The sequence below is a fragment of the Mobula birostris genome, chromosome 14 (genome assembly GCF_030028105.1).
Source record: "Mobula birostris isolate sMobBir1 chromosome 14, sMobBir1.hap1, whole genome shotgun sequence".
Taxonomy (NCBI): Eukaryota; Metazoa; Chordata; class Chondrichthyes; order Myliobatiformes; family Myliobatidae; genus Mobula; species Mobula birostris.
This window is the reverse complement of record NC_092383.1, coordinates 54334181-54348885: the sequence shown is the minus strand read 5'-3', so window position 1 is coordinate 54348885 and position 14705 is coordinate 54334181. Positions and strand designations below refer to the sequence as shown.

Here is a 14705-nt window from a genome sequence, read left to right as displayed (position 1 = left end):
TCTTCAATCTTCCTCATTGTAACGCTGCACTTTACCACCAAATTTCCCAATGGAGTGAACTATTCTACAGGACTAATCAACCATACATTGCTTTCACTCCAGAACCAAGGTCATCATAACTTTAAGCTGTAGCAACATTTGCCCACATACACATAGAAAGCAAGAGCTCCAATATTGGCTTTCAGTGAGAAAATGAGCCTTAGACATATCATCTGTAAAAGTTGCCCTTGTTGTACAACATGAACCTCTCAAGCTAAACTCGCACATCGTAACAGTGAATGTGGTCAACCACTTTCCACACCTCAGAACCCATTCCTCAGGGGAGGCAGACATCATGAAATTCACCATTGCCAGCAGTGTATCATCACAGTCTTTGTCTCCCTGATGGGAAAAAAAGCATTTAAAGATCGAGATCTCAATCCAGGCACAAAGCTCATGGTCCACTGTGGGCAGCGATCCCTGCTTTATTGTGACATGGACAACTTAAGTATGCACCTCAAAAGAGTAAAACACCACTTTTTCAAAATCTTTCAAATCCATTATCAGACTAACTGTGAACACAGGACATACAGCAACACACAAAGCACGAGAGGAACTCAGGCAGTATCTATGATGGAAAATGTTTCAGCTGAAGACCTGCTGAGCCCCCCCCCCCCCAGCACTTTGAATAAAGTGAGTGCCGTGGGTCAGGGAAGTAGATTGGAAAACTTTCAAGAAGGCTTTATCTAGGAATTGTTTCCTCTGTCCAGTTGCTAATCTCTTGCTGTGATAGAGCTCAGAAGAGAGTGCCTGCTTCAAGAACCTAACATGATTTGTGAAACAACACACATCAAAGTTGCTGGTGAACGCAGCAGGCCAGGCAGCATCTCTAGGAAGAGGTGCAGTCGACGTTTCAGGCCGAGACCCTTCGTCAGGACTAACTGAAGGAAGAGTGAGTAAGGGATTTGAAAGTTGGAGGGGGAGGGGGAGATCCAAAATGATAGGAGAAGGCAGGAGGGGGAGGGATGGAGCCAAGAGCTGGACAGGTGATAGGCAAAAGGGATACGAGAGGATCATGGGACAGGAGGTCCGGGAAGAAAGACAAGGTGGGGGGGGGACCCAGAGGATGGGCAAGGGGTATATTCAGAGGGACAGAGGGAGAAAAAGGAGAGTGAGAGAAAGAATGTGTGCATAAAAATAAGTAACAGATGGGGTACAAGGGGGAGGTGGGGCCTAGCGGAAGTTAGAGAAGTCGATGTTCATGCCATCAGGTTGGAGGCTACCCAGACGGAATATAAGGTGAGTAAGAGATTTGAAAATCATTTTGGATCTCCCCCTCCCCCTCCCCCTCTCAAATCTCTTACTCACTCTTCCTTCAGTTAGTCCTGACGAAGGGTCTTGGCCTGAAACGTCAACTGCACCTCTTCCTAGAGATGCTGCCTGGCCTGCTGCGTTCACCAGCAGCTTTGATGTGTGTTGCTTGAATTTCCAGCATCTGCAGAATTCCTGTTGTTCATAATTTGTGATGTCAGTTTGCTCTCATGGGCTGAAACCTCCGGCACTGAGGCCCTAATTACACTCAGTTAGCTGGATCGCACGGCATCTCATTTGCACACCTGACATCAGACCCATGGCACAGACACACTATAACAAACTTTATCGTGGTTTGCTCCACCGTAGTCCTCGGTTCTCCGTCTGCAAAAGCGGCTACGGCTACCGCCCGCTCTGTCTGTGACGCGATCTCCGCTCGGCGTCCGTCTTTGGGAGTGCGCATGTGTGTCGCGCGAGGCGGAGGGGTGACGCCGGATTGGTGCGCGGTGCGGCTCGGCTCGGCTCGGCGTCCGACTTTGGGAGTGCGCATGTGTGGCGTGCGAAGCGGGTTGACGCCGGGTCGTCGGTGCGCGAGGCGGGGTGACGCCGGATTGGTGCGCGGTGCAGCTGGGCTCGGCAGGGCGGTCATGGCGTACTCACTGGTGAGCAGACGCGGAGTTTAGCGGAGTATTTGGTTTTATGGTCGTTGCTTCTTCGCCAAGACTGGGGTGGCTGGGGTTGGGCGAGGACTGGGCAAGGATAAGAATTTCTTGGGCCCTAAGGATGGGCAGGGTGGGTTAAGGGAAGAGGGCGGGGCGTTCAATCAATAACATTGGAAAATGGTATATTTTGTCAGTACCAAACCCATTTTGGTAAATTGGAAGATAATGCTTCTTTGTACAAAAATACGTAATTGGTAATGTGACTAGTGGATGGATTATGAGAGTACAGCTAATTTTTTTCGGACCTCCCCCTCCCCCTTCCACTCTCAAATCCCTTACTCACTCTTCTTTCAGTTAGTCCTGACGAAGGGTCTCGGCCTGAAACGTCGACTGTACCTTTTCCTACAGATGCTGCCTGGCCTGCTGCGTTCACCAGCAATTTTTATGTGTGTTGCTTGAAATTCTAGCATCTGCAGGTTACCTCGTGTTTACAGCTAAACTTTAGCTCATTTTCTTGAAGCTAATTATAATTGAAGGTGGTTATGTAAGGAATGGTACTTGCGTTTACGTAAGATAATGCTACTGATATTAATAACCTACAGCAGTTGGAAGATACTATTGTTTGTAGTAGAATTTCTGCTGGAACTGCTAATGGAAATAGTAATCCTGATACTAATTTTAAACTCGATTGGACAAGGTACAGTATTTCCAGGGGTGTGTTTGTGGTGAGGACTGCTTATTTTGATTAAGCTTTGCAATTAATGTTTATATTTTGCACTTTCTCCTATTTCCTTAGTGTGGGACATTTGGCCCACCAAGTCGATGCTGACTTTCAGCAATCCCAGTCAGTCGTCTTTGCTGTAACTATTTTCCTACCAGTATGTAGAAAATAGATTCAATACTTTGTTTTGTGTTTAATCCTGCAAGTTATTTGGTTTGGCCTATAAGGTAAAATGGAAATATCGCCACCTCCCAAGCTCTACTCAATCCTACTTCACATTTGGAAATGAAGATTTTTGCTGGATCTAACATGTTAGTACTGCTAAGCTAGGAGCATTGTTATCATGCTTTCACCATCAAAGGCAAACTTAATTCAAAATCCTGGCTCACCAGCGTCCACATATAAACGAATAAAAGCAACATTAACATGTCCTACTTGCTTCTACGAATTATCTGTGGTTAATTTGCTTTCATCCTCTTGCAGCTGGCAGCCACCTGGACAATGTAAACTGCCTTTCATTTTTAACTTGATTCTGGAAGGCCTTCACAAAAATAAACAGCAACAGTATCTGACCAAGGTTTGACTGACCTTTTGCATCTTTCCAGCTTTTTATTTAGGGTTCAATATTAGTGACGTAGGGTTAGTTTTTATGATTAAGATTAAGGGCTTCAAAAGTAAGCCTTTATAATAAATAATGATTTGTACAAGTTAGTTGGTTGTGTGTGCCTGGCTGTCTGCCAAATAAAATCTGCTTCATCCTGCAGTCATTTTTTGTTTGGCATCAGGCAGTATATGTCCTGTGAAACATCGGAGATTTTCTAGAAATTTTACTTTGGGACAGTGCTTATAAATTCATGTAACAACTTGGAAGTATCAATGCTGTTATTTGTATTACCTGCACTAAAGTAAATGCAAAAGAATTAGCTTCAAGATTTTCTTTGGGGGTAGGACTAAAAGTAGCATCATCTGAATTTGCCTCAGCGCAGAAAAATATTTGTAGACCCAAGTGTTTTTATCTAATTTTGGTAGGCGATTAGAAAATAAAAAAACTAATCTTGCAGTTAAGTTTATGGAGATATGGTCAGGCAAAGAACTACTTTGGTGGATATCATCAATTCAATTCAATACCACCTTACATTTTATTTCACTGATTCCAATTTAAAATTCAACAATATTATTCAACCAGTTTGGAAGTTTAATAGGTCTTTTGAAATGAACTTGGGGTCTATAGCTGCTTAATGGATTCAAAAACCACACACCAAAAGATGTGAAAGTATTGACAAAGTCCAAAGCAGGCTTTGGTTGTTAGGCTTTAGTGTTTTTACATGTCATTGAGAATAACTGACTGCTAATGTTGACGTACTTGGGCAGAGAAATTTTGTAAGCTGTGGTCAAGGAAAATGCAAAATGGAATTCATACAACTTTCCATTCTATTACTAATCTTAACTTTGCAGACATTCTAAATAAAGAGATGTTGCTGAAAATTCAGATTTTTGTACAGTGTACTGATTGGAAAGTTTATTAGGTTTGGGTAAGTTGATATTGAAAAATAAGTTGGAATTAAATAAATGTTCTGGCCAAAGCAGTGTTTAGAATTAGTTTTAGCCTGACAAGTGAGTACTGTTTGTTTCTAAATGAAATATTCAGTTAACTTGGCCAGCAGGCTTTAAATGCAACTTTCCATAATATACAGGTAATTTCTCTCTTCCACTGCTGTGGAGTTCTATAATAGTGCAAAAAGAAATTGTCCTTGTGTTCATTTAATTCCACAAGTCAATTATGTATCCTCTGATTCAGCCTTTCTCAACCTTTTTGCCCTGGAGGAACCTTTGAAGTAATTTTCAGGTCTCAAAAAGCTTGTGTAAAAATTATTAAATCTACAGCACCCAGTACATTAGTATGATCGGTAAGTTGTAGATGTAATAATCCAAAAATAATTGTCAGTGCTCTTTTGAGTAGAGAATGAGTTTTTAGCCAACCTTTCTTGGAAAAAAAAACAGGTAGTTAAGCTTAGCTTATTTTTCTTGAAATTAATTTTTCTTTCCTTTCATAATTTTTAAAAACTCATAAGGCAAATATAATAAATTTGTGTTAAATATCTGGCTTAAGCCAAAATGGTATTTAATATTTCTAAAAGTAGGCTCGGTAGATTTAATTTAAATAAAGGTTATAAATTGATTTTTATTCATGCTATTTACAATATGAAAATTTATTGATAATGTTCAATAGTAAGGTTATTAAAAACCATAAGCCAAAACAATATGAATAAAAATATTGCCAAAGACACTTTAATACAAGACTTTGAAAAAACATTTTCTTACTAAGTGACATATGAAACCTGTGCTGCTTGTTTTTTTGCTGCGCAAATACTCAATTCTGGGTCGAACTTGAGATGAACACACATGGATTTCACCTTCAACTGAAATGAGATGTGATGTTTGCTAAACAAGGAAAAGCTTGCCTACACATAAGAATTTGAAAACTGCAGCAAAATGCTCATTGCTTTCTTATGAATGGCAGGATGCTCTTCTTTCACAGAAATCCAGAACATCAATGGACAGGTCAGAAAATCTCATCTTGAGTGCATGATCAGACTGCATCTCACAAAGTTCTTCCTGTCAAAGACAAGTTCTCAGACTGAGCAAAAAATTCAGAGAAAGGGTCCCTCAGCCAGTCATATACTTGTGTTGAAAGAAGGGAAAATACTGTTCAATTTTGTTCTGCAGTTTTTCCAGCTGGTTTTCAATAAGATTTGAGACTTTCTGATCCTTCCTCACTCTCAAGCCCGAGCAGCAGTGAAAACATTTCAAGAATTGTCACTTCAAGTCAAAACTTACAGAGACTTGTTCAACTCGTTCATATGATGAAAAATGCAAAGTAGGCTGGTTTCTGCATCCATTCTGCCTCTGCAAAATCTGGCCTACTATTTTCTTGTAAGTACGCCTGCAACTCTCCCTTCAGCTCAGACACTCTTCCTCTGCTAAACCACTGGATTTCTGTATGTAGCCGAAGATTGGTGTGCTCTTGGTCCATGTTTTCACAGTTTTTAAACATTCTCGCGTGAACTGGTCTTTTTTTTAAATAAAGTTAACCATTTTTGTAGCAGCATCCAGAATTGCTTTCATTTCATCTGGAGTTTTTGATATCAACACCTCTGAAGAAAGCAGTATGCTGAGTTCCTCCAGCTTTTGGAGTGTGTTGTGACAACATTAGGATTTTATTTATTTTTTAACAAAGGATTAATCCTCTCCTGAAATCAACCATTGGGGCACCGTCAGTACAGATGCCAACACAGTTCCTCCAAGATAGACTCCTTGTTTCCAGTTATGAAGACCAAACATATCCTGCCAAAGGGTCTTGGCCCAAAACCTTGGCTGTACTTTTTTCTATAGATGCTGCCTGGCTTGCTGAGTTCCTCCAGCATTTTGTATGTGTTGTTTTGATTTCTAGCATCTGCAGATTTTCTCTTGCTTTTGATTAAATATATCTTGACCTTTGCTTGTTTCGGGCAGCTCTTTGCAACAGGAAAAGTTTTCTTGAATTTCAGCGTCATTTACAAATCTTACAAATGCTAAAACATGACATTGGTGAAATCTGTTGACTCATTAACCTGGATAGAGAAGCTGTTGTATTTCAGTTTATCTCACACAACCTCTTCAGCATCATGTGACATGTCATCAATACGTCGACTTGCACTGTTTGAGAGTGCCGCCTTCTCGCCTGAACAAAAACCATGCAAGAGCCCATTCTTGAGCTTTGTGTTCTTCTCATGCACACAGAGTATGTGCTGCAGGCTGCAGTCATAGTTAGCCAAGGCTGCAAGGGCTTTCAGGTTAATGGTCAGTCTGAAGGAAAACAATGATCCTCCATTAGAAGCCCCCTTGTGGCATTTACAACTGACCTCTGATCACTATTGACGAACACTCTCTCACCACAGTTGAGCAGTTCACCTACCTGGGCAGCATCATCTCCAATGACCTATGGCAGTAAGGAATATTGAGAGTTGACTCGCCAGAGCTAGCAATGCCTTCGGGCGGCTTCAGAAATGTGTGGAAGAACAACCAGCTGTGTCTGTCCACAAAAATCCAGGTGTACTGGGCTGTTGTCATCACAAAACTGCTGTACGGCTTTGAAGCCTGTGTGTTATACCGCAAGCAAATCCAGTTGCTGGAGTGCTCCATCAGTGCCGCCTCCGCTCCACCATGGGTATCAAGTGGCAGAGCTGTGTCTCCAACAGCAAGGTCCTGGAGAAGGCTCGAGTTCCAAGCATTGAAGCCACTTTGCTGCTGAGGTAGTTCTGCTGGTCTGGCTACGTGTCTCGCATGGACAACTTCAGGTTACTGAAAGCAGTGCTCTGCGGAGAACTCTCTCGGGGCAAGAGAGATCATGGTGCCCTGTGCAAGAGATACAGAGACCAACTTGAGCAGCAGTTCTCTCAGGCAAATATTGAGCTCAACGAGTGGCAGCCGCTGGCTTGTGACAGAGACCTCTGGAGAACACCGATCCATGGAGCAGCCAAGAATTTTGAGGAATCCAGAAGAACAAATGGTGATGAGAAGAGGATCCTACTACCCAAGCATCTGCATCCCAACTGTTCCTGTGTCCCTACTGCTCCAGAGTCTGCAGATCCAGAATTGGCCTCTGTAGTCACCAGCGATCATGCCGGCGTTCCTGAGGACTCTTCCTTCCTGATCTTCGCAAGTGAAGAAGCAGCCATCATCATTGAGTGTGAAACTTTTTCAATTTCTTGTACTGCAGCTTGTCCTAGCATTTTATCCACTATAATTTTACATACTGGCATTGTTAGGTTTTCATCAGCTGTGTGATGTTTCCTTTTCTGGGTAATAATTTGAGCTACTAAATAACTTGCTTCCTGGGTGTTTTTGTGACTATTAACAAATGTTTGTTTTGAGATTTCAATAGCTGTTCAAAATAATCAGCACTTTTATGAGTCATGATTGGGTTTTGTAGTTGCGTGTCTTTTCAGTTTTGCTGGAGCCATTGCAGCATTTGTAAGTAGTTTGCCACAGACTAGGCACAATGGAATGGGACAACTTGGATCACCAGTCCATGTAAAACCCCATTTACGTTTGTAAAACACAGGTGTTAATAAAATATAAAAATGGGCGAGTCCATTCAATGCTCAGAAAACACACTTCACACTCCTCATCGGCCTACCGTCCTCCCCCATGCAATACAGCACTTGCCAATTAACAACGGCCTCCCCTATCAGAACAACTAAACTATCTCAACTAAATAAACGTGGTCCTACTGCACACTGCCATACTGAGCTGAGGGACCTCTAACGAGATTGTTAACAGATCCACTCGATCACTGCCCACCATTGTGAGTACTAGCATCATGCATCACACGTTCAAAGAGCAATGTTTTTCACAATCTATTGTGGAACCCCGAGCAACCTCTCACAGAGCCCAAGTTGAGAAACCCTGCTCTAATTATTGACCAATATCACTTTTCTGTCTCGGTAGTGTGATGTGACTTGGTTAACGAGCCCACAGGAGAGCTACAAATATGCAGCATATTTTAGATAGTTGAAATTCATTTAGATACTATTCTCCTATTCAGAGTTATATGTTGGCCCAGATGAGGATGTTGTAATATTCATGAAAGTACGACGAAATAGTCAGTAACTTGGATATATGGTTGCAAGAAGTCTGTGACCCCTTTACAGTAATCTTGTTTCCTGCATTAATCATTAAATGTGGTCTGCTGTTCATCTAAATGACAATAATAGACAAACACAATCTGCCTAAACTAATAACACACAGACATTTGTACTTTACATATCTTTATTGAGCACATTGTTTAATCATTCACAGTCAATGCTGGAAAATGTATGTGAACCTTTATACTTAATAACTAGTAGAACTTCCTTTTAGCAGCAATAATCTCCACCAAACATTTCCTGTAGAACCATAGAACATCACAGCACAGAAGCAGGCCTTTTGGCCCTTCTTGGCAGTGCCGAACCATTTTTCTGCCTAGTCCCACTGACCTGCACCTGGACCATATCCCTCCATACACCTCTCATCCATGTACCTGTCCAAGTTTTTCTTAAATGTTAAAAGTGAGCCCGCATTACCACTTCATCTGGCAGCTCATTCCACACTCCCACCACTCTCTGTGTGAAGAAGCCCCCCCCTAATGTTCCCTTTAAACTTTTCCCCGTTCACCTTTAACCCATGTCCTCTGGTTTTTTTTTTCTCCCCTAGCCTCAGTGGAAAAAGCCTGCTTGCATTCACTCTATCTATACCCATCATAATTTTATATACCTCTATCAAATCTCCCCTCATTCTTCTTCGCTCCAGGGAATAAAGTCCTAACCTATTCAACCTTTCTCTGTAACTCAGTTTCTCAAGACCCGGCAACATCCTTGTAAACCTTCTGTGCACTCTTTCAACCTTATTTATATCCTTCCCGTAATTTGGTGACCAAAGCTGCACACAGTACTCCAAATTCAGCCTCACCAATGCCTTATACAACCTCACCATAACATTCCAACTCTTATACTCAATACTTTGATTTATAAAGGCCAATGTACCTAAAGCTCTCTTTACGACCTTATCTACCTACAACACCACTTTTAGGGAATTTTGTATCTGTATTCCTAGATCCCTCTGTTCTGCACTCCTCAGTGCCCTACCATTTACCTTATTTGTTCTACCTTGGTTTGTCCTTCCAAAGTGCAATACCTCACACTTGTCTGTATTAAACTCCATCTGCCATATTTCAGCCCATTTTTCCAGCTGGTCCAAATCCCTCTGCAAGCTTTGAAAACCTTCCTCATTGTCCACTACACCTCCAATCTGTGTATCATCAGCAAATTTGCTGATCTGATTTACCACATTATCACCCAGATCATTGATATAGATGACAAATAACAATGGACCCAGCACTGATCCCTGTAGCACACCACTGGTCACAGGCCTCCACTCAGAGAAGCAATCCTTCACTACCACTCTCTGGCTTCTTCCTTTGAGCCAATGTCTAATCCAATTTACTACCTCTCCATGTATACCTAGCGACTGAATTTTCCTAACTAATCTCCCATGCGGGACCTTGTCAAAGGCCTTACTGAAGTCCATGTAGACAACACCCACTGCTTTCCCTTCATCCACTTTCCTGGTAACCTCCTCGAAAAACTCTTAATAGATTTGTTAAACATGACCTACCATGCACAAAGCCATGTTGACTCTCCCTAATAAGTCCCTGTCTATCCAAATACTTGTAGATCCTATCTCTTAGTACTCCTTCCAATAATTTACCTACTACCGACATCAAATTTACCAGCCTATAATTTCCTGGATTACTTTTCGAGCCTTTTTTAAAGAACGGAACAACATGAGTCCAATCCTCCGACACCTCACCCATAGATACCGACATTTTAAATATATCTGCCAGGGCCCCTGCAATTTCAATGCTAGTCTCCTTCAAGGTCTGAGGGAGTGCCCGATCAGCTCCTGGGGATTTATCTACTCTGATTTGCCTCAAAAAAACAAGTACCTCCTCTTCAATTTGTATAGGTTCCACGACCTCACTACTTGTTTGCCTTATTTCCATTGACACCATGCCAGTTTCCTTAGTAAATACAGACACAAAAAACCCACTTAAGATCTCCCCCCTTTCTCTTGGTTCCGTACATAGCCGACCACTCTGATCTTCAAGAGGACCAATTTTATCCCTTACTATTCTTTTTCTCTTAATATACCTGTAGAAGCTCTTTGGATTATCCTTCACCTTGACTGCCAAAGCAACCTCATGTCTTTTAGCCCACCTGATTTCTTTCTTAAGTATTTTATTGCACTTTTTATACTCCTCAAGCACCTTATTTGCTCCGTTTCCTATATATGTCATACATCTCTCTCTTCTTTATCAGAGTTCCAATATCCCTTGAGACTCAAGGTTTCTTATTCACTTTGCCTTTAATCCTGACAGGAACATACAAACTCTGCACTCTCAATTTCTCCTTTGAAGGCCTCCCACTTACCAATCACATCCTTGCCAGAGAACAACGTGTCCCAAGCCATGCTTTTTAGATCCTTTCTCATTTCTTCAAATTTGGCCTTTTTCCAGTTTAGAACCTCAACCGGAGGACCAGATTACATTAGATTATGAGGACACGGAGTCCTCTTTTATTGTCATTTAGTAATGCATGCATTAAGAAATGATACAATATTCCTCCGGTGTGATATCACAGAAACACAGGACAGACCAAGACTGAAAAACTAACAAAAACCACATAATTATAACTTATAGTTACAACAGTGCAACAATACCATAACTTGATGAAGAACAGGCCATGGCACAGTAAAAAAGTTCAAAGTCTCTCGAATGTCCCACATCTCACGCAGACGGGAGAAGGAAGAAAACTCTCCCTGCCATGCCCGACCACAGTCCGACTGAGTCGTCCAAAAACTTTGAGCCTCCGATCAGCCCTCCGACACCGAATACCGAGCACCATTTCTATCCGAACGCTTTGACCTCAGCCTCGGTCGCCAGCAGCAGGCAAAGCTGGGGATTTTGAGGCCTTCCCTCCGAAAGATTCTCGATCGCGCAGTAACAGCGGCAGTGAACCGGCATTTCAGAAATTTCTCCAGATGTTCCTCTGTGCTTTCACGTCTGTCTCCATCAAATCAGAATTGTCCACAGCTCCTATTTAACAGATAAGATATCATTTCACCGGAGGGCTGCGTTGCGCTGCCATCTTCTCCTCCCGCCTTTATCTTTATCCATGATCAAGTTGAAACTAATGGTGTTATGATCACTGGAACCAAAGTGTTCCCCTACGCACACTTCCGTCAGCTGTCCTAACCTGTTTCCTAATAGATCTAATATTGCATCCTCTCTAGTTGGTAGCTCTATATGTTGATTTAGAAAACTTTCCTGAACACATTTTACAAACTCTAACCCATCTAAACCTTTAACAGTATGGGAGCCCCAATCAATATGTGGAAAATTAAAATCCCCTACTATCACAACTTCATGTTTCCTGCAGTTGTCTGCTATCTCTGCAGATTTGCTCCTCCAATTCTCACTAACTGTTGGGTGGTCTATAATACAACCCCATTAATGTGTTCATACCTTTTCTGTTTCTCAGCTCCATCCATATGACCTCGGTAGACAAGCCCTCTAATCTGTCTTGCCTGAGCACTGCTGTAACATTTTCTCTGACTAGCAATGCCACCTCACCCCCCCCCCCCACCCTTCATTCCTCTGCCTCTATCATGTCTGAAACGTCGGAACCCTGGAACATTAAGCTGCCAGTCCTGCCCCTCCTGTAGCCAAGTTTCACTAATGGCTATAATGTCGTAATTCCATGTGTCAATCCACGCCCTCAGCTCGTCAGCCTTCCCCACAATACTCCTTGCATTGAAATAGACACACCTCAGAAGATTATTACCACCACACACAACCCTTCTATTTGTGACTTTGCATGAACTTTTAGCATCATTTATTTTCACCCCCGCTCCACTATCTGCTCTGGCACTCTGGTTCCCATCCTCCTGCAAATCTAGTTTAAACCCTCCCCAATAGCACTAACAAACCTCCCTGCAAGGATATTGGCCTGTATATATATCTGCTGATCAGACTTGCACGAGGAATTTTAGGCCATTCTTCCATACAAAACCTACAAACAGATTCTGTAGAAAGCATTACCCCAGAGGTTCATGTACTTTTTGAACCTAGACTGGGATTGTTTAAATTGTTTACTTAGTATTGACAAGAAGTAGTACAATTGTTTGTGTTATTGCGCAGAATTTTTTGTCTATTACTGTGACTTGGATAAAGATCAGACCTCTTTTTGAGTAATTAATGCAAAACTAGGACTGTATGTTACTGTGAAAATTTTAAGCGAAAATAGGGATCTGTGGTATGAGGAAAATGGCTAATATTTCAGGTAATGTGGCAAAGTTTCTCCAACCTGGAACTCTTGAGTCTTTTTCCATAGATATGGCCTGGCCTGCTGAGTATTTCCTTCATTCTGTTTTTGTTTTAGTTTTCTAACATCTGTAACTCTTGGTTTGTCAAAAAAACCTTAAAGTTGCTTTTAATGATTCTGTTTTACTTGGTCTTTGTTGCAAATTGAATCTGCTAACGTCAGTATCAATGAACTGACATTGCTGTTAAACAAAGCTGTTAAATTTTGATATACTAATCAGTTTTTAAATAGACCAAGCAATATTTTGCGTGGCAAACTCTGGCCATTAAGAATCTAATTTTTCTTGCCTAGATTGTGAATCCCTTTAGTCTATTTCTTATCACTTCTCTTTTAATCTTGTATACTACTAACCTTTTAATATAAAATAATTTTTCCTTCCTGCTTTGCTATCTGAAAATCTTGAAAAAGTCTCTGGTTGATATCAAAGATGTTAGACTGAAGGGATGAACTGCCACTCCTTTCGAGATGAAATCCATACCAGAGATGGCTCAATATTGGGACAGCTTTCTTCAAAATCAGTGGCAAGCACATAATTTCTGTACTGATTACAAAACTTAGACTATTCTTTAACTTCACAAACTTTAACTGTAGTTGAGTACATTTCATATTTTTGGGACTGAATTGTTCATGTATTTGGATATGACAGTTGATACAGTTAGTCAGTTTACTGTATTTTGAATTTGAGGGCAATACAGAATTCTGATCCAATGGTGATTCACAAGATGCACTAATTTTCCAAGTTCATATTTGCTTATGTGGAGCATTTGTCAAAAGCTTTTTGCAGAACCAAATTAAATTGTGCAAAATGCAACAATGTTCCTTGAAGCTCAGCTGTACCTCACTGGTGTATGAGTCTGCGCCTTCACGTAAAGTTGAGATGTTGATGGCAAAGAAAATCTCATGAATGTTTGTAGTAGACAAGCATTGATTTTTAATATTTGTTATTTGTTTTATTAGTTCTATTCTTGGGTAATGCTTTAGGTTAAGTTTGCCACTGTCAAGTAATGCATCAATTTGTACTAGGGCTTTAAAGTATTAATAAAACACTATGCTTATTTTTCTTGTTGCCATGAAATACCATTGTCTTACAGACCTCAGGAGTGCTCATTGCATTTGGCGCCATTTTCTTAACAACAGTTGGAGTTGTTGTTGGCCGTTACGTATTGTCCAAAAAAAAGAAACCTAAGGTTACGTTGCAAGATCCCAATGAGAAGTACCCTCTGCGACTAATAGATAAAGAGGTAAATGGGATAACTGAGTGTTCAGACTTTAACTACTGAATAAATTTGTGAAATAGTCACTTGGTTTTCCTTTCACAACAGATTGTGAGTCATGACACTAGGAAGTTTCGCTTTGCCCTTCCTTCAGCGAGTCACATTCTTGGTTTGCCTGTGGGTAAGTTAATGAAATTGAGATTTGAATAGCGTTATTGCTTTAGACTTCATGGGAGCAGTTTGATTCATTTATTCTACCGTTTGTAATTTCCTTCTGTGTGACAAATATTTTTCACCTGATAATATCATAAGACCATAAGACATAGAAGCAGAATTGGGCCATTCAGCCAATCAAGTCTGGTCCACCATTCCATCATGGCTGATCCCAGATCCCACTCAACTCCATACACCTGTCTTCTTGACTTATCCTTTTGCCCTGAACAAGTAGGAAATTCAACTTCTCCTTTAAATATACCCATGGACTTTGCCTCCACTGCAGTGTATGGCAGAGCATTCCACAGATGTACTACTCTCTTGCTAAAAAAAAATCCTCCTTGCCTCTGTTCTAAAAGGTTGTCCCTCAATTTTGAGGCTGTGCCCTCTAGTTCGGGATACCCCACCATAGGAAACGTCCTCTCCACGTGCACCTTATCTAGTCCATTCAACATTCAGTAGGTTTCAATGAGAATCCTCCCGTATTCTTCAAGTTCTAGTGAGAACAGGCTCAAAGCTGCAAAACGCTCCTTTCATTCCTGAAATCATCCTCGTGAACCTCCTCTGGACAACACATCCTTTCTGAGATATGGGGCTCAAAACTGTTGACAGTACTCCAAGTGCAGCCTAACTAGTGTATTAT

The 14705-nt window shown here is 41.3% G+C and overlaps 1 protein-coding gene across 1 annotated transcript in view; it reads left to right on the top strand.

Moving 5' to 3' along the window:
• The first annotated feature begins 1843 nt into the window (after positions 1-1843).
• The window catches only part of LOC140209913 (NADH-cytochrome b5 reductase 1-like), a 42566-nt gene continuing 29704 nt past the window's right edge, over positions 1844-14705 (top strand). Inside the window, exons 1-3 of the mRNA XM_072278575.1 lie at positions 1844-1952; positions 13727-13876; positions 13958-14030. Coding sequence (XP_072134676.1) covers positions 1938-1952; positions 13727-13876; positions 13958-14030 — 238 coding nt within the window. The 5' untranslated portion in view covers positions 1844-1937. The remainder of the gene's footprint in view (positions 1953-13726; positions 13877-13957; positions 14031-14705) is intronic.